At 42.1% G+C, this 21421-nt stretch overlaps 1 protein-coding gene and 1 long non-coding RNA gene across 3 annotated transcripts in view; one reads left to right on the forward strand and one right to left on the reverse strand.

The window, feature by feature from the left end:
- Positions 1–18520, reverse strand: part of LOC146854874 (uncharacterized) — a 271213-nt gene extending 252693 nt beyond the window's left edge. The window contains exon 1 of the long non-coding RNA XR_014981241.1: positions 18031–18520. This is a non-coding gene — a long non-coding RNA (uncharacterized LOC146854874). The remainder of the gene's footprint in view (positions 1–18030) is intronic.
- Positions 1–21421, forward strand: part of LOC146854875 (sodium- and chloride-dependent GABA transporter 2-like) — a 494662-nt gene that overhangs the window by 168114 nt on the left and 305127 nt on the right. For both annotated transcript variants that reach the window (XM_085652278.1, XM_085652279.1), the window contains one exon: positions 18011–18145. In XM_085652278.1, coding sequence (XP_085508404.1) covers positions 18011–18145 — 135 coding nt within the window. The remainder of the gene's footprint in view (positions 1–18010; positions 18146–21421) is intronic.

Below are 21421 nucleotides of genomic sequence, written 5' to 3' on the forward strand. Positions count from 1 at the left end.
TCGTCACAGACCAAAATATCGCAATAACACATTCACTCAAATACATTCATAGGTGGGGCCCATAACACCAACATTCACACTTCATTGATCTGTTTCCCTAGAAGAATAAGTTTCCAAACGCTGACATGAAAGGAATATCTTTTCACCTAAACCCTAATATGCATTGAATACTTTTATTAACTTCAAACCTCGTGATATTCCCCTCATTTGGCGATGAATCAGTTAGTTGTTTTATAGTTTGATAATTCAGTTCATTTATTTATACTTTTCTCTTAATCTGATTTCTTCAAATAATCGACACACCATGTTTGTCTATTAATCAAAGCATCGTTTATCTAATTAAATTGCAAATTTTTAGAAATCATCGTCCAAACCACAGAACATCATATTTACCTAATCTGGCTATTAGTCGTCCTCTAAGTCAGTCAAGTCGTGGGAAAATCTTTAAATTCATCAAAGTCAGGCCGCAATTCAGGATAACAGATGTCCAGCAGTGTCACCGTCCTCTCTGTCAGAATAACGTCAGGAAATTCGCAGCAAGACAAATTGAACGCCAGGACCCTTTAACTCCCTATTCTACCGTCTTTTAAAATGATTTTAATGTCAAAATGTATCAAGAATGAGTTTTAGACAGTCCTGATTGGTGGATTTGGGGTCACTCGGTAAAGTTCTCACATAGTCCGTTGGATTAAGTCATCGCACTTGCTGGTTCCGGTTTTAAAGACAGTTCATTGTTTTGTAGTCCTGGCAACTCTCCCAGTATGACCTTGGTGGGTACATCTTTCCTGGAGTCAGGACGAGGCCATTGTTGCTGGCGGTGGCGCAGGCGCCCTTTACCCAGAACCTCGTGGGGCAGTAGCAGTCACGTTGTGCTTCTCAGTCGGCCATCTTTACGAAGGCCCAAATGGTCAACTTAAGCAAAACAAACACAAAAATGTAATTATACATTGAAATGGCTAATAAAATGTTAAACCCTCACTAATTCCCCTATGTGTAAGTAATTATCTAGCATAATAGCAACATTCAAAGCGTTTATATTCACCCAGTGATGTCATCTGGTGCAACTTACAATTATATCACAAAAGCAACATATATCATGCAATATTCTAATCTTCTACCATTAGTATGCGTACATATATTAGTATACAATAAATTTAGCCATGCAAAATGCAAATCCCACATGTAATTCTTTTGTTAATATAATTGGTGAATTATCACTTCAAAAGGATTAATAATATTATCATTAATTGATTATTCGGATTAATATAAACATGCAGAATGGAGGGGGTTTACAAAATTTTGTACTACCCGCTCCAGCAATCCCCCCTTTGGTGATTATATCACCACACCAACAAAATTTTGTATCCCTTTTACGGAATATCAAAGTGATTTCTTGTTTTTATTCAAATTTCATTTTCCCCTGTTTCTTCTCTTTTTGCTGATTTATACATACTCTCCTTTATTTCACCCAATTCTATTTCTTCAAATTCTCTTTTTTGTTTCTTATCTCTTCTCCTTAAATTTTCTCTTCTTAACTTTTTCTGATTTGTATCCTTTTTACGACAGATACACCCTAATCTAATTATTAATACTATGAAAATCACACATGTTAATGGAAATAATATCTTACCTAAAAACGTACTACCTAGTTTAACTACAAAATCTTTAATAGCTGATAATTTCTTTCCAATCTTTTCCCAAACACCTTCAACCTCCAGTGGTGCAATTTCGTCATGCAATTCTGTAATATTTTTAATATAAATTTTCAAATCTTTACTTTCGTCAGAAACGTAAGTACAACAGTGTTGAACTTGCAGCATTCCACAGACTCCACCCTCTTTTGCCAATAATATATCAAGGGCAAGTCAATTTTGCATTACCATAGCGCGCATGGCAACCATTTCAGTATTTACCAATAATAATCCTCCAGCGGTGCTTGTTGACAAGCGATCCACTACTGTTGAAAGTCTTCTCATTTTGTTTGCATTTAGAGATATTCCCACTGCGGGTATCAATGCTCCAAAAATGTCACCCACAATTTCTGTCCAAGATTCTCTCTTGCTACGTGCTAAATAACTACCTAAGCTATGTACACCATCTTCTCCTCTATCTATATGAAAACTCTTTGGGAAAAGCAGGCCTACATCACATGTGCCATACCAATGGTCTGGCAAACAATAATATGCCCTGTTCCCACAAATGAAATATAATCCAGGAAAAACTGGATCTTTTCCACCTTTAAATCCCCATCCACCCATGATTCGGTATGTATCATGGCACTCACTATTTCCTACAAAATAATTATCATATGCAGTTTGATTCCTCCTAATACATAATTTCCCTTTCTGAGGCCAATCTAAAGCCATAGTTGGACTTGTTTCCCCTTTCAAGTGTTTTTCCATCTCTATGTCCCATACTGTTTTCTCCACCTTTCCTTCTGAAGCCTTTCTTTGCATTTTCAGTCTACTTTCTTCAACCATATCTAAAAATGTCTTTTCCTCTTTCTTTAAACTGCAAGTCAAATTATTTCTAAATATGTATTCTAAGGTTAGTTCTTTAGTCTCTAAGAAAAATTCACCTAATACCTTTGCAGGTTTTTCCTTGTTTAGTTTGTTAATTGATGGTAGTTGTGAAAATATAGTATCTACATCTGAAAAATAATACTCTAATTTACCTGTTTGATAAAATAAACTAGCTATTACACTACATGTTATTCCATAAGTTACTGGAAGGTGGTGATAAGTCACTCCCTCCGATACAGAGGCAGGTAACTGCATGCAGACATAGCAGTCCCTTACGTTCATTGTCTTTACATATTCATACAACAATTTTGAAAACACATTCTTAGAAAAATCAGTAATAGACCTGTCTTTAAGCAAATAATTTTTATCTATTCTAGTCGGAACTATCTTTTGAATCTTCCCTATATTAGTCATATTTTCACTATGTCCTTCTAATGTATCTATAGTAACTTTAAATTAGATCAATAGAGCAAGTATACTCCATAGAAGCATTAATAATCCTGTACAACAACAACACATTTTACACCATCTCCTCAAAAATGTACATCTACCTTTACTACTATCTATGTTTGCCATCTTAGCTAAAATGGACCGTGTCTTTTGACTTAGCCTCTTCTACTTCACAACTAGTTTTCTAACCCAAGGCTCTAAGCACCTACTTGGTTCTACCAGTTTTTGTCTTTTTCAATATTTTAATTGTCTTTCTCTCAGTTGGGTTCTTGTCTCATTCAGATTGGCATTTCATCATTTTTCACTTTTCCTTCGTTTTCGGTATACAGAATGTCCTGAACATCCGTTTCTTCTTCAATATCGGACAAGATGACTCTCAGGATTTCCGACTCTTCGTCTTCCTCAACCACTTCCTGTAGAACCCCCTCTGGATTTCCTTGGCTATCTGCCTCTTCTTTTACTTCAGGCAGGGCCACATACGTCCATTCTGGTGATTTATACTTCTGGTTAGGTTTCCTTGTTCTTTTGCTTTCTTAAACTACAATTGTTTCTTCTTCTTTTGATTTCTCCTGACTCATTACTTCATTCACCTGTTCAGCCCTTGGTGAATTTACTCGTGTCAGTCGATATCTCAATCTTTTTAATTTATTCGGCCAAACGTCATCTTTTGCAGTTCTTTTCAATTTACTCCCTTTATCGTTCTTTTCAGTTGTCCAAGCTCTCTTTCTTAGATCTCGACCTTCAGGTATTTCATCTTCGCTTTCCTCTGACTCTGTTTCAACTTGCTTTTTACTCTCAACAGTTTCTTTTTCTACCACTTCTTTTGTTTTCCCTACTTCTGTCCCTCCTCGAATCTCCGCCACGCAATCTTCCTACTGACTACTTGTCCCTGCTTCTAACTGGATGTTGGAGTTCCCTACACCTCCTCGGGTGTCTTTCGCAATAATCTTTCCCTCTCTCTCTGTATCTGGCACCTGTCCATCTAAATGTGTTGTTTCAGGTGGAATTTCTCTTAATCTTTCATCTGGCACTTCCTTCTCATGAATCTCTTTTATCTTCTCTTCACTGTCCTTTTCTTTGTTCTTTCCTTGTTCTTTCCTTGAAGATTGTGCTCTTTGTTCTGTCTCTGAGTCTGAACTGGTATCAGAAATCTGTACCCTTCTCCTCAGGGAACTACTTCTGGGGACAAAAGTTAAACTCGATTCTGTTTCCCCACTTTCAGGGTTTTCTTTGTCTTTTGGCTCTCCGTCATCTGACTCAGTACTGGATTCTGATTCAATAAAATACTCATTTTTCTGTGCTGTCTACTGGATTTGGAATTCTCAAAGTATGGCTTGCATGGATCCTGTTCTTCAATCCAGGACACTTCACAGCTGTTGTTGTGGTCAAGATGACTTGTCTTGGTTTTCCCCACCTGGGAACCAAACAGTTTCTTCTTCTGTGAACTTTTATCCTTACCCAGTCCCCTGGGCTTAGATCATGGGCTGGCTTCTTTTCCAGGGTGGTGGCATCCGCTCCAACCTGATGAAACACAGAATGAACTGCGTCAGCCAGGCTTTTACAGTATTCCAACACCATGTCATCAGTTATAGTCATCAGCTTGTTGACTGGTATAAAAACGTGGCGCATGGCTCGTCCCATGATGATTTCATGGGGGCTTAACCCTGTAGTTCTGTCTGGAATTGATCTAATAGTCATGAGTACTAGAGGCAAGACATCATGCCATTTCATACCTGTGGCTAAACACATTTTCCCTATCCTGTTTTTGATAGTACCATTCATCTGTTCCACCACACCAGAAGCCTCTGGTCGGTAGGCACAATGTAGTTTTTGTCGTACATTCAATGCTTCACAAATCAGTTTTATGATCTCATTATGAAAATGTCCTCCTCGGTCTGATTCAATTGTCACTGGGAACCCAAATCTAGGGATACATTCCCTCAAAAGTAATTTTGCCACTGTCATCCCATCATTTCCTCTTGTTGGAAATGCCTCTACCCATCTGGAGAATGGACAGACCATAACCAAAACATACCTCAACCTGTTACAGGGAGGCATTTCAATGAAATCCACTTGCATTCTGGTAAAAGGCCCTCCTTCTCGACCTATTGTTCCTAGACTCAGTACTGTCTTTCTTCCTGGATTGTATTGCTGACATATTAGGCATCTCTGACAAAGACTTTCTGCTACAAGCCTGAACTTTGCATTATACCAGGTTTGTTTAAAGGACCTGATCATAGCGTCTCTCCCTATATGTCCCTGTCCATGATACATCCGTGCCATGGGAGACATCATGCTATCAAGCATGACTGGTCTTCCATCTCGATAGACCCACACATAATCTTTCTCTCTTTGTTCACATCCTGCTTTTACCCACTGCTTTATTTCCTCCTCTCCTGCTTCTTCCTGCAATTGTCTTACTTCTTTCCATGTTCCCACAGTGTTAGTAAACATCAAAGAGCAAGAAATCACCTCTTTTTCCTTAGCCCGATTGATTGAATTCTGATTTCGTGCACAATATTGCGCCATGTCATTCGCAAATTTATTTCCAGTAGTGATATAATCACCACTGCGACAATGGGCAGCACACTTTACAACAGCCAATTGCCTAGGCAGCTGTATCGCATCAAGCAACTTTCCAACCACTTCAGCATTCTTAATGGGAGTTCCACTTGAGGTTAAGAATCCTCTCTGCAGCCATATCTGGCCGATGACGTGAACAACTCCATAGCCAAACTGGCTATCAGTTATCACAGTCACTCTCACACTTTTCCCAATCTTGCATGCTCTCGTCAAAGCAACAAGTTCATCTGCTTGGGCCGATTTTACTCCTTTCAAATAGGATACTTCCATTACTGCTGCAACTGTGCATACCGCATATGCTGCACTTAACACTCCATCATCTGTCCTCAAACATGATCCATCAACAAACATAACAAAATCACTTTCTGTTAAAGGTTCATCTTTTATATCAGGTCGTGGTTTTGTACAGAAATCAAGTACATCCAGACAGTCATGATCTGCTTCATCTCTTACTTCCACATTCTCTGCATCAGGCAACAATGTTGAAGGATTCACATTCAAGCATCTCACAAGACTTACATTTGTTGCACCTAATATGACCTTTTCATACTTAGTCAGCCGACTATGTGTCATATACTGAGTACGACTCCTTGTTAAAAGGATCGCCACATCATGAGGTACAAACACTTTCACAGGATATCCCATCACGATTCCCTCACTCTGTTCCAAACTCCGACATGGGTGAGTATTCTTGCTTTAAGAAACTCATGATTGATTGATTGATTTGTTCTACTTAGCAGCTCCTAATTGATATGTACAAATGGATTGAATTATCTGCTCTGATGCGCTATTTCCATTCATGGTTTCCCCTAAATATCCAGGCTGGGAACTCTTCAGTCAGAATCCCCAATTACTTCTTTTAGATTGGGGTAAAACCCTCTAGACAATGATCATCTGAATCAGCATTTTCTGGCAAACTGGCAGATGATATTTAGGCATATTTTGACTGGGATGCATTTAAGGTAGTAATTCAGGGGACTCTGTTAATGCATCACAGGTGGAGGACATAGACTGATAGAAAGAGACTTAAGCAAAACTGATAAAGAATACATTGCCAGAGAGACAATTATTTGAAAATGCTGCACTACATGACTCTTGTGTGGTGTGGGAGAAAGAAGCTACACAAATAGAGACATTGAGATGCTTACATGATACAGCTTATACAACACAAACCCATTTGGATGGAGATAAAACAAGAAAACTATTGGCTTGGATAGTTAATAAAGAAAACAGGTTAATAGCCATTACTTTCCTTCATGGTCCAAGTGGAACTTCAGACTATTGATAATACATTTTACAATTGCTATACAGCTCTCTATGGCCCTAGCCCGTCTAGGCCCTACTTGGTCCAGTCAACCTTCCTAGACGGCCTGCCCCTACCTAAAGTTCCTAAAATGCTCTGGAATGAGATTGATGTCCCCAGAAAGGTTCAAGACATGAAACAAGCCATAACTGACCCAAACTCCGATAAAATTCTTGGAACCAACAGGCTCCTGACTGACTCTTACCAAACATATGCAAATATATTTGCTCTAAACTAGCCCAACTATATGAAGTGGAGATAACTGAAGGGAAGCAGCCTTCAACACATGACAAGACATCAGTAGTCATGATGTTAAAGCCCAGGAAAGATCTGCATGACAAAGCCTGATAATACCAAATATTAGTCCTAAATTCTAATGATAAGATCCTTAGTAAAGTTCTCGATGATCTTAAACAACAAGCGGTCCCCAACTTCTGTATATGGACCCATCTTGTTATATGCCTAAGTGGAACACTTCCCAAAATATATGATGCCTTTATAAGATAAAGGAAGCAATCCCACACTGTTGCCCTCATGCAGCTTGTCTCATTTTGAACACTATTACTTATCAACACAATTACAGTGGCTGTCTTGTTGGCTTTATGAGAGATCACTGGAAGAAATATCAGCTTTCACCAGAAACTGGTGTTACATTACCATTTACAAGTTGGTACACCCAGGTACTATTGCAGGGATTCTGCTCTAAAACAGAGTTATGCTTGAGACCATAGAACATCAGCATGTAGGGACTGACTCACCATACCCCATCAGTATCTCTGGGCCTGAATCTGACTAGCTTATACTGATTCACTTGCCTGCCTAACCTCCAGAGAGACAAGTGATTTGGCACCCCAGAACACAACACTGCCGACCCTCTCAGGGATCACAGTAGCAGGTCACCCCCTTTCACTCTCTCACTCATAGTTGTTAACAATAAATAGGAAAGAGACAAAAGGAAAGTTTATAATGTTTATTTAAACTATTGTGCTCTAATTTGCATTAGTTGTGCCACAACTAGCAAATAGATACGGGTCAGTAATATCATTAGCACAGCTATTAGATCGTGTACAACAAAGAGTCATGTCATAATATCAGACAGATTTGCCAAAACCTACCCTCACTACGAATGCTAAATGATTATAGATTATAGATCTCTGTTTAGAATGAGATGTCCTGGGTTATATGACAAAACATATGTTTCCAAAAACAGCAGCTGGGTGTCCCTAATTATGTCTGGATGCCAGTGTCCGACCACAGAGAATAATAAAAAGAAGCGTTGTTTCATCATTCCTAGGCTGTGCAGACTAACTTACCCGAAAAAGGACAAAAAGCACGTGCTACCTACATTTGGAAATACAATGTGGCACATAAACAAGCGTGTGCTTTGGTAAAATATGCAAAGCAGTAGCAGTCTACTATGTGCATAGTTAGGCTAACACAGGGAAAACGACAATCTCCATGTAGGAAACACAAGACACGCTTCCTTTTGTCAGGGCAATAGCACGACAAATAGCTAAAAAATCATTATTGCAATCACAAGATAAGCAAACTCAAAGCATGTGCACAAAGTATTGTCATTGTATAAATGTGGAAAAATATAAAAATTCAATATGTCCATTTAGAAGAAGGGAACCAAATGATGGTGCATTGGAGGAATCCATAATGTCAGGAGTGGCTCATACCCTGCATAATGGAGAAGCCTCAAACAATATGGACAACTTTGATAATGTGTCGATAAAAGACTCATCAGCAGTTCCATGTCCATAGAAGCAGGCATATATCTAGTGCCCAGTGGAAGGGGCACCAGAGGCAGTGAGACATGGGTTGCATGCAGGTAAACCCGGCAAGTCGGAATGTGAACGACCAAACAAAGTCTAGTTCTTGAAGCAAAAAGATTCAAAAGTATCGAAGAATACGCTCACAACACTGTTGGAGCACAGGCAGTTCCAGAGGACTTGCAAATGGAACATCCATTGCAGAGAAGCAAACCCAGGATAACAATGCCACAAATGAGGAATAACAGCAGCAGGAGTCCCCCGAACAAACTGGAAAGACTGGATAAAAGCCGGTATTACTCCGAATATGGTTTGGAATGAAGTGACGAAGCCGGAGCCTATAACGTTATAGAAATGTGCAAGACCAGCAGTGTTAGATTCGTTAATTCGCCAAAATGTAGTGGTAGGTTTGTGTTTAACAGTGTCTGTATCTCTCTGGATCTCTCTGGATCTACTGGCCACCTGTAACTCAAAGGTCTTGTGAGCAGATGTGAAAGCTACTTCTTTTTGAGACAATAGTGCTTTGAGTCTGCTTAGCTTATAAAAGTCTGCCTTCAAAGTTGGAATTGAAGGCCATAGCAGGCTCTCAACAAATCATTGCATAGGGGGGAACAGGACATTATTACAACATGTGACAGGTTACCGATAAAATATAGGGAATTCCCTGCATGCATTCCAAAGCAGTCTTGTTCATTAAGCATCAAATAACTACCATTTGAAAGGACTGTTAAGATCGGCAAAATTGCCGGACCGGGATACCTAAAAAAAGCAGGCCAAATTAGCTACGGGACCATTACATGCGCTGTGCACAATAAGTTGCTTCCATACGTGTGAGTGCCCGACTGAAGAGTTGCATTCCTTTGCGATAAGGAATACTTTCTGCCAGCAAGTTCACAACAATAGATAAAAGGAAGTGACCATAAAGCTTCCTCCCAGGGGCTCTGTTTAGTATGAGATTCACCACCGGGGCACCCAGTTTGAAGATGGCCGGAGGCAGGGATCAAGAGGAGAGCCCAACTTTCATCTTGAGAATTAAAGTGCAGATTCCTCTAAGGTAATGGGGGTGCAAAGCTGGTCAGTAGTGTCCTGGTAAGGGGGCATGTGGAGGCTCTTGGATTAGAGGGACACTGCACCAGGAACTGGTCGTAGATGGCTTTGATTTTAATAAAGAAAAAGTTAGAGAGGCCCCCGTATAGCTCCATAGAAAGAATTAGGGTATTTGTTGTTGTTGTGAGAGAGATAAAAGAGTTGAGCATTTTAAACAATTTTCACAGTTTATTTGTAATCTTGGATATAGATGTGGCAATAAAGAATTTTTGTGATGACCGAATAGCCATATGGTTTTTCTTAAGAGCGACCAGGTAAATGGCCAGGTAAATTGCTTTTGCACCTTTATCATATTTAGACCTCCTCTTCCTTTCTAACCGTTTGCATGTTGTGAGGGAGCCGAGTCATCACATAGCTGAGAGGCTAGAATTATGGTGAAGGACATGCCTTCAATATTATACATGTTGATTAGTTATGATTCTTTGCAAGAATAGGCAGAATGATGTATAATAGCCACTCTACCCCGATTTTTGTCAGCGCTATCAAAGAGCTTGATAGAGAAGTCTGGGGGATTGCCAAGGCAATGTCAGCAGCCAAGCAGTCTTTTAACTACATTTTGATCAGAAACAATAAATCCCAGTGGTTTTCAGTAGCAAATTAAAACTATTTAGTGCATGTCTAGGGAAGGAATGACAGTTTAAGAGGCCAGCCTAAAAGGAATCTCCTGGTGTTAGTAGATTTAAATCTTCTGATCCATCCTGTGTCACAGGTCTGTGGGCCTTGGCAGGTATACGGTTGCATGATTTAGCACCATCAAAAGAGAAGTCATACCCAAGGCAATTGAATCCCACTCCTGGATTAACATCTGAGAGCCCATCTGCTAGGCTGCAGTATGCTGTACTTAATGCTAGTATTTCAGCCCTAGTTTAGATAAAGCATGGTGCATTATGGCTGGGCTAACCAGCAGCATAATAAATTCCTATTTGTAAAATAAATTCCTATGTGTAAAGCAGAAACATATCACCCCTTAAGGTTTCAAACCGGTTGGGCCGTTGGGGAGATTAAGTGAGCTATTGGCTAGAGTCGCATGGTGCTGAGCTGAGCTGCTGCCAGGGATCGAACTGTGCGCTCTGTGCTCTGGACTCAGCTGCTCTGACTGCTACGCCACACCTCTCCCAGCATGGTGGACAGCAACAGAAGTGCTTGCTTTTGGCATATCCGCTGTGCGCATCCGCTGCATTTCTGTGGCTTCATCTGGTTAATATAGAGCCTGGACACTAAAACTACTAGAACACCAACAAAGGAAATTGACATCTCGCTGACAAGTCATGAGGAATGAGTATGAGGAACACAGAAATGTGCAAAGAACACTGAAAGTGACCAAGTCCCCGAATTAATTACCCAACTAATGCAATATCTCCCCCCAGTCACAATCTGCAATGTGCTTTTTATGAAGAGCGATCTGTAATTTAGTTTCCAAAAACACTTAGTGCATAATAGTGCAAAGAGCATGCACCAACAGCAAAAAAGCAGTATTTTAAAAAAGAGCACAGAAATTTGGAGTTTGGTGGCTCCGCAACTGACTCTTCCTTCCCGCAATATCCGCCATAATAATCCATGCCCGTGGTGGGCTTCTGCTGGCAGTCGCACACCGGAGCGGATTGAGCCCGAACTTGAGTTGCTCGGACCCAGGAATCCAAAGCCACGGCTGCGACGAGCAGCGGCCTACAAGTCCATTGAAGCCGGGACCTCGAGTGGCGAGGAGGCCCGAGGAGGCACAGCGGTGGGCGGACTACACATAATAATTATCCGAAACTTTTTCCAACTGCCAAAACGGGGCCAAGGCATAACGCACAGAAACTCCACGGCATCACTCAAAACAACGACTCGGTGAAAACAACCTACCGAGACACAGCCGGCAGGCGGAACCCAACCCAGAGGTGCGCATCTCGGAGGGCAGACCGGACGCAGCAGACCTCAGGCACGAGGGGTATAATGACCGGAGTACACCCCACGAGTGAAGACGAGCCAGGAGCTGCCTAGTAAGATCGACCGGGGATCAGAAACACACAAGAGCATGGGACCACGCTAATTTAAAAATTAAAAAAAAAAAAGGGGCCTGTGGTGGAGCGAACTACCCCAGGAGAATTATGGCTACCTGTCCGGCGACCGGGCTGGTGACTCCCTGATGCCAGAAGGTAGAGCCTACTAACAACACACAGAGACATATACCCCCTTGAGAGGTGCCCCCTGCATCACTCTGCATTACAACAGAGAAAGGGCCTGCTTTGAGGGTAACTGCCACACGGAGTCTGTCAATGATTTGCGTGTGATGCAGTGGTGGGGATTCTGAGGCCAGTTGGGTGGTCCCTGGACAGGTGGGCCCGAATAACAGCAAACCCTGCTGACAACTACAGTACAGGGAATAGTGGTAGAGCAGGGTCAGAGAAGCACCCTACCACCGACATATGAGGCCCCAGTGGCGCAGCCCAGAAGACGGGGTGGCTGCCATTTTGGATCCATTATCCTCCAATGGAGTCCGGAGAGATCAAGCAGGTGGAACCAGATTTGCTAACATGTCGAACGCCAGGTGCCCCAAGTCCACTCAAACCAACAAATTGGACAAACACCCCTGCCCGAAGGGATCACTGACCAAACAACACACACCCAGAGAGAAGTCGATGGGAGGACCTGAAGGTAGTCCCCCAGAACATACACTGAAAGACGTCATGGCTGCCCTTAGTGAAATTCGTACATCGCTGGAGCAGAGAATGGACACGATCTCCTCTGAAGTCATGCTAATCAGGGCGGGCCTGGCTACGAACAGGGAAAAGGTCAAACAGCTCGAAATCACCACGACAAGCCTAGTAGACGACACCAACCAGCTACAACCCGAAATCAGGGAGCTGTAAACATTCCGTAAGTTCGCCGAAGGCAAACTGGACGATTATGAAGGTCGCTCTAGGAGCAACAATGTGCGCATCCTCGAAGTGCCGGAAAAAGCGGAGCGACAATCAATGGATCTCTTTGTCGAGAATCTCATCATGACCCAACTACAGCCGTAAGGTCTCTCCAACATCTTTGTGGTGGAAAGAGCCCCCCCACCCTATATTGGCCAGATTCTTGAATTACCGTGATAGGGACGTCATCCTCCAAACAGCCAGAGTAGCACCCCCAATCCGGATGGAAAACACTATCATCACATTCTTTCCGGACTTCACCCAGGCAGATAAAAAACAGCGCAGATTATTTTTGGCCATCAAGAAGAGAGTGGGAGACTAAGGCCTGAAGTACGCTATGTTGTTCCCGGCGCAGCTTCGAGTGGAGGCTGGGGAAAAAACCAGATTCTTCGATGTTCCGAAGGAGGCGGTGAACTGGCAGGAGGGAATCGGAGGGAAGTAACTCTCAATCTGCATAAGAGGTATGGGGGCGCCTGGAGATCTTTGAACTGACACTAAAGTCCTGGCAACCCCATTGACTAGTATTTGCCCGATATTGATGGACAATGATGGCGTGGCTGGGGAGAACCCGGTCCCGGTGTGTTACTCTAAACACCGTGTACCAATACAAAGACAGCCAAACCCGGGGTGCATAGATAACTGTGTATTTTTAGGAGGTAGGGGAAGGGCGGAGAAGGCTTATTTCCCCCCAAATTTTCTTCTTTTAGTTTAACTTTAGGGCGACAGGCACTCTGCATCGTTAAAGACATAGGCAGTTCCAAGCCCATAGTGCAGGGGAGCAGAGAAGGGGGTGTTGGGAGGGATTCATGGGTTATGGTATGTTTGTTCCATATAATCAACAAGGTTTCGTGGTTCTGAGGCGCGGGACAACTGGTAATTATTCATGATGACGCACTGGGATAAGAACTTTAAATTGATGAGCTGGAATGCGAATGGTTTGGGGGATAAAGTAAAGCGTACAGGCGCCACACCCCAGATGTGGTATTGCTTCAAGAAACACATCTGGTGGGGAACACGTGTAGAGCCCTTAATCTTTGAGGATATTAGCTAGTTGCACATTCGGGGTTCACCTCGGGATCGAGGGGTACAGGTATACTAATAAAGAACTCTTTCCCTATGGAGGTGAGGTCCACTTGGGTGGATACATGGGGAAGATACATAGGCATCACGGGACAATGGGAGGGAAACACGCTGACCCTTATGTCGGTATATGTGCCACCAGACCTCCAGAGACTTGCATTTAAAGACCTGAACTCCATCCTACTGACGGTGCCAGATGGTCTCTTGGTAGTGGGGGGAGGGTTCTGAGCTCTGTGGTCTCCGGTACCCTGGATAGACACCCTCCGTGAGACCTCCGCTCATCGAGCCGATGGCTCCTGGATTTTCTGGAGGCACTGGGCTTGCTAGACACATGAAGAGAGTATCACCCTGATAACATGCAGCACACTTTTCACTCAGAAGCTCATAATAGCCAGTCGAGAATCGACTATTTGCTGACCCCATCAGACCAGCTTGCACACATTAGGGAAATCAGACACATGGCAAGGGGGATATCTGACCATTCCCCACTATGGGCCCAATTAGTTGTCGGCAAACACAGGGTGGGAAGAATCGCACCAATCAACCCCTGGTATCTACGAAATCCAGAACTATATAAAGCATTACATTCCTCAATAGAGCAATACTTCCAAAAAAATGAAGGATCGGTATGCTCCCACCAAACATTGTGGGAAGCGTTCAAATCAGTAGTAAGGGGACAGGCACTTTCTCAAATAGCAGGAGCTAAGAAAGAAAAAGCGAAAGAGGAGGTAGCACTAGAGGAGGAGATCCTTCGCCTGGAAGAAGAAACAGCAGAGAATCCCACATCGGGTGGGGCCCATATCCTACAATTGAAAAGAGATAACTACAAAGCCCTAGTGATGCACAAAGTAAAGGAAATGAGGAGAGAAACTCAGGGTAGAATCTATGACCAAGGGGACAAAGCAGGGAAACTAATCTTGGTTACATAAAAAAGAACTAGCGAGCAGACTGGTACCTGAGTTGACAGACAGGGAGGGACACACGATCACAGATCCCCAAGAGATTGCCAACACATTCGCAACACACTTCCCGGAGATATACTCCTCGCGTGCACCTTATACGAGACAAGACTCCCAGGGTCTTTTGCAAGATATTACGTTACTGAAACTCTCGGCCCCAGAGCTCGAATATCTGGAGGGCGCTCTAACAATGGATCAAATAGCACAGGCAATTAGAGGCCTAAACTCTGGGAAAGCATCGGGTCCTAACGGCCTGCCGATAGAACTCTACAAATTTAGACCCGATATACTTGCCCCACACTTGCGAGCCATGTTCGAAGAGAGCAAAGAGGAGGGGGAGTTGCAACGGGATCAGAGGATAGCGACGTTAGTGTTGATCCATAAGGAGGGTAAGGCTCAGACAGAGTGTACTTCATATAGACCAATCTCACTGCTGAAGGCAGAACCCGAAATCTTGGCTATGCTACTAGCCACACGACTGGTCAAAGTAATCAGCAAATTGGTACATCCAGACCAATCAGGCTTTATGCCCCAGTGTAACACAGCTCTGAACTTGCGCAGAGTTCACGGGGTATTGGGGAGAGCAGCCACCCTTCAAGAAGAGGCGATCCTTGTGTCATTAGATATCATAATGGCATTTGACATGCTTGAATGGCCTTACCTCTTTGCGGACCTTCACAAAATGGGATTTGGCCCCCGATTTATCCAATGAGTACAACTCCTCTATTCGCAGCCCCTAGCTCAAGTTGTAGTAAACAGCAAAAAATCGGAAATGTGCACCCTGAGCAGGGGAACTCGGCAAAGATGCCCTCTTTCCCCTCTTATGTTTGCTTTGGCCCTAGAGTCCCTGGCTTCCTGGATAAGGAAGGACCCAGTAATACAAGGACTAAGGTGGGCGGATACATGGGAAGACCGCATCTCCTTATATGCTGATGATGTCCTCCTCTATTTAGCCTCTCCAAGGTAATCCCTCATAGCTGTATTGAACATCTTTGCAATTTTTGGTAGATATTCCAAGTATTTGATCAACTGGAATAAATCCATATTATACATCCTCAAGGGACCCCTTCCGGTCCTCTCCAGGGGCTCCCTGGTGCAAATCACCGCAGAAGGCTTTAAATACCTTGGTATTTATGTCACACAACAGACACCACAAGAAAATTTGCCTATAACCTCCTACCCCCCTACAGAGACTAAAGAGGGACACGGAGCGATGGAAGACACTTCCGCTTTCATTGCTGGGTAGAGCATCCCTATTTAAAATGATGTCCTTGCCTCGGTTTCTTTACGTATTACAGAATTCCTCGGACTTAGTCCCAGCGAGTTATTTTAATGAGATTGAAAGTTTGCAGAGGAGCCTGCTTTGAAGTGGGAAGCCTCGTATAGCGCTTTTCAAGCTCAACCTCATCTGGTACGATAACGGGATTGGTCTCCCTGACATTAAAAGGTATTACTGGGCAGCACATCTAGCTGCCATAAATCATTGCACATACAGGCGAGCCGACGATCCGGGCTACGCAATGGACAGATGGCTACTTCCAGGGGGGAACTATAAGAGAGCCCTCTACACAAAAGCAGGGAAACAATATCTGACAGGGCCAACTAAACACTCGGTGCAGGTTTGGCAAGCAGCCACCAGAAGCTTGGGATGGGAAAGTAGAATGACACTGGCTACCCCACTGTGGGACTCCGATTTGCTGGGCAACCTGTTGAAATCGAAGGGGTTCGACAAATGGGACCTCATTGGCATATCCAAGATAGGGGACCTTTGGGTTAAGGGAGAAGTTAGATCATTTTCCTCCCTACAACAGGATCACGAATTGGCCAACACTGAACACTTCAGATATATGCAGCTGTGACATGCAGTACAGACATGCCTAGAGAAGGGCGATGCCCCTCCGGAATCCTCACCGCTCGAGGACAGACTTTTGGATGGGTACTTGCCAACAAAAGCTATCTCCCTCACGTAAAAAAAGTTAGTAAACAATTCCAGTGAACCTCTCCAACAGCTAAGAGAGAAATTGGAAAGGGATGGAATGGTTATTGATGGCGAAGATTGGGTAGTAGCGGTTGCCTCCCCGAGGGAGGTGGCGATTTCAGGTAGGCTAAGACTGGTACAACTTAAAATACTGCACCGCATCGACATAACTGGGACATGCCTAGTACGAATGGCGAGAGCGAAAAATGGCACATGCAGGAGGAACTGTGGAAGTGAGGGGACACTCCTGCACATACTCTGGGAGTGCACACACATACAGAGATAGTGGAAAGAAATACACGAGTAAATGGGTGAGGTACTTGAACAGACTATCCCATTGGAGGCTAAACAATGTCTCCATAATGTGTGGGAACCTACAGACTTAAACAACAAAAGAATAGCATGGGTCACACTGGGGCTAATGGTGGCGAAACGCAATATTGCCCAAATGTGGGAAGCAACTCAGGCCCCGACTGTGTCAGCTTGGAAGAGGGATATAGATTGGTGCATGTTCTGGGAAAAAACCATACATGTAGCAAGGGGAAGCCCGAAAAAGTGGTCCCTCATATGGAACGACTGGAATGTATATAGAGGTGAAATCTGTACCCCCCCCCAACACCACCAGCTCATGATGATCAAGTAATGTAACAAGTAACTAGTAAAATGTAACAATTCTTATGTACTTGGAACCAGTGGTATCGTGCCAGGGAACATTATTATAACATGAAAATGCACCTTGTAATGTTGATTTGTTTAATAATAATGTTGTATTGTTTAATAAAAGAATTATATACAAAATAAACTGGTTACTTTAAGGGACATGGGGTGCTATGAATAAAAGGTTTCTCATTGGGGAATGCTAATGCGGGTATGGAGATCTGTTATTCCTTGCAGGCCACCATACCTGTGTTAGTAGCCAATCACCGAGGGGTTACATATACTGACTGTCTAATTAATCTTCAATACATAGGCCATTCTGTTGCCCTTTGGGCCACAGAAAAGACCTAGTCTGTTCTTGGTAACTGGACCATTTTAACTTGTGAGGTAATGGTACATAGGTTGCTTCATAAAAGAAGGACTGGTCTTTTTGTACACCTAGCCTTATTAGAGAAAATAAAAGAATCTGAGCAGGGGAGGACGACTGAGCAAGGAACTGTGAGTGAATATATTGAGTAATTGTGGATTCTGTAATGATGTCCAATATGTACTGACAATGGAACTAAAACAGTAGGATTGGCCCATAGTTCTCGCTGGTCTTTAAATTATGGTTTGCATGTGGTGTCTTGTTGCCAGTGTTCAAAGATTGAAAGTTACACCAAGACATATGAGACCCTTATATATTTCATTTTCCAGGTGCCTTTCTCATCCCATACCTCATCTTCCTCTTCACATGTGGGATCCCATTGTTCTTCCTCGAGATCTCCGTAGGACAGTACACAAGCCAAGGGGCCGTAACCTGCTGGAGACGACTCTGTCCAATTTTTGAAGGTAAGCTATTTGTCTCTTCTTTATGTTTAGTTAAGGCTGTAGGAAACACGACTCTGAGACAAATAAAACAGGTTGGTTTTTAGTAATTTGAATAAATAATTTGCTGATATGAAATACTACATTTTATTTGTAGCAAGATTGTATTGGTACATACCCAACTGGATTTGTGTTTCAGTTTGATGAAAATGATCCAACACTTGGCACCATTATCTGTTCAGTAAATACAGTAAAACTGCATCTGTATTCCTCACTTTCATCATAGCATATCGTTTTTGGAGGTTTACCAGGCAAGCTGAGCATTCTACTCAGTTTAAATTCAATGATTTACAGTGACATGAACTACAGTTAACCCAGTTTGAAAAGCTATAGACTCAAAGTTAAATAATAAATACTCTTTCATAGTAAACACAACTTTTTTTGCTTTTTGGCGGTCATGTGGTACTCACCCCCCTAACCCCCTCCACTGATCTCCAGCTGGACCATTCCAATGGTTTTAGGATTCCTGTAGGATTACCACAGGACCTGTGGGAGAAAAAAATAAACTTTGAATAAATAAAAGGAAAAAACTTAAGATAACATTTGACATTATACCTGGCTATGCTAATAAAATACTTATTTATGTTAGAAACAAATTCACCGAAAATAAACAAAGGTTATAATGATTTTATGTTTTTATAGTTAGTTATGGGAATAACGTTTCACTTCACATTAAAAAAGTCACAGAAATTCACTGAAAAAAACTAAGGTTAAATTAACGTTATAGTTCAAAGACAATGTCAGTCATAATGTAATGTTTTTAAACATGAAAAACCACTGAAATGTATCAGTTACAGTTCAGCACGCTAACTATAACTTGCGCCCCTCCATGCACTCCTTATAAGCTCACATATTACATCACTCATGACATGTTAATTGACATCATTAATAAAGTCACTGATGACATTTCAAAGTACATCATTGATGTCATATATCTATATATATGAAGATTTATAAGTCTATATATATATTTATATTCACTTAAAAAACCATAGGTTTCACACATGTTATAGTTAGCTGGACATTTCACTCGTGAAAAACCATTGAAATTCCCCCGTTATAGTTAGAGCAGGCAACTATAACTCACGCGACCGCAATCCTCTGCTGATGACGTCAGATATGACATCACTGTATTTAGACACTTATTTACCCATGTCTTCTTCCATTAATTTTTAGCTATACATATATTACAAATATTTTTTTTTCAGAAAGACACATATGTCATCAGTGATGTAATATCTGACGTCATCAGCAAAGGATTGCGGTCGCGTGAGTTATAGTTGCCTGCACTAACTATAACGGGGGAATTTCAATGGTTTTTCACGAGTGAAATGTCCAGCTAACTATAACATGTGTGAAACCTATGCTTTTTTAAGTGAATTTGCAAGGTTTTTTAAATGCTAATTCCTAACTATAATGTGTGTGAAACCTATGGTTTTTTCAGTGAATTTGTACGGTTTTTTAAATGCTAAGTGCGCGCTTATAGATATATATATTGATTTAAATGCTATTTTCTCAGGAACTACTGAACAGATTTACACCAGACCTGCAAAAGGCACATCCCTGACCTGAGGACTACCTCTCTGTCAAATTTCAAGTAATTCTGTTCAGCCGTTCGGGCTGTAGCTTGGACTAAAGGTGCTATGGAAAAATGCATGGGGAAAACGCGTTTTTGGACCCTTCCTTTTTCTCAGCCCTCGCTTGATGAATCCCCCCGAGACTTTCAGGGAAGGAGTGGAGCGGAGCGCCCCACCTATTTTGAAAATTTCGCGAGGATTCGTCAATCGGCGCCAAAGTTATTCCAAATAGAACTTCCCAAACTATTACCTCCAGTCAGTTTGCACACATGTCACCTCAGGCCCCACCCACTCCCTTCACCACTGTGCAAACGCACCCCGTGGCTCGTTTTAAGTTGGGGGATTAAGTCCCCTTGAATCCTGAGGGTCCCTGGGGTCCAACTAGCCCACCAGGTAACTCCAGTAAGCATCACAGAGCTGCGTTGCAGAAAGGTGTAAAAAGGGGTGTGACCTGGACCACCTCTCTGCAACGCAGCCCTGTGGTGCTTACTGGAGGTACATGGTCGGCTAGTTGGCCCCCAGGGACCCCCAGTATTGAAGGGGACTTAATTCCCCAATTTAAAACGTGTCATGGGGTGCGTTTGCACAGTGGTGGGACCTATAAACATAGGATTGTTTATCTTATTTGTATATCTCTTCAGTGGTAAGCCTATGTGTCAGTTGACTTACTATAAGTTTGATAATGTACTTATATAAATACAACAGAATGAAGTATGTTAATTCTGCATGTCTTTCATATACATGTGATTTTCACGGAGACGCACTAGAAAATGAATGGTGGTCCTTTGAATTCTCTAATTATGTTTTTATGTTTGTAAATACAATTGCACAGCATTTAGATAGATTACAAGTCAATACCATCATTATTTTTCTTTAAATCTAATGAACTGACGAGTCTGTTGTTTATGTTTTGTATGACTTTAAATACACTGAACCCGGAACCTATGGTCATGTGACCAAGAGCTTGTTTGCTCGAAACGCGTCATTTTGTTTGCCCGTGAAAATAAAAATATTGCAATTCAACTGGATTCGTGTGGCTCGTGCTTACAGGAGATAAAGGAGGCTGTGAGCAGACAGAGAATATATATATATATATATATATATATATATTTCAAAATGTTTGGTGGTATATGAATATATATATATGTATATGTATGTATATATGTATTCACTTAAAAAACCATAGGTTTCAGGCACATTATAGTTAGAAATTAGCATTTAAAAAACCTTAGAAATTAACTGAAATAGCCCTAGGTTTCAGGGGCATTATAGTTAGTTGGACATTTCACTCGTACAAAACCAGTGAAATTCCCCCGTTATAGTTAGTTTAGCGAACTAGAACTCGCGCCACCGCAATGCACTACTGATGACGCCACATATTACATCACTCATGACATGGTCAGTGACATTAATGATGACATCACTGATGACATCTCAAATGACATCACTGATGACATCATCCAATGACTATGTGTTTCTGAAAAATTTAAATATGTTTAATATATATAGGGAAAGGCGTATTGAAGAATGAGTGGGTGTATAAGTGTCTGAATGGATGATTTAGTAGGTGCGTGACTGAGTCTATAAGTGAGTTATTACAAGTATCTTACTGAAAGCATGGGTTAGTGACTAAACTGTGTGAATGTCTGTATCCGTCTGTCTG

The sequence above is a fragment of the Triturus cristatus genome, chromosome 4_1 (assembly GCF_964204655.1).
Source record: "Triturus cristatus chromosome 4_1, aTriCri1.1, whole genome shotgun sequence".
NCBI lineage: Eukaryota > Metazoa > Chordata > Amphibia > Caudata > Salamandridae > Triturus > Triturus cristatus.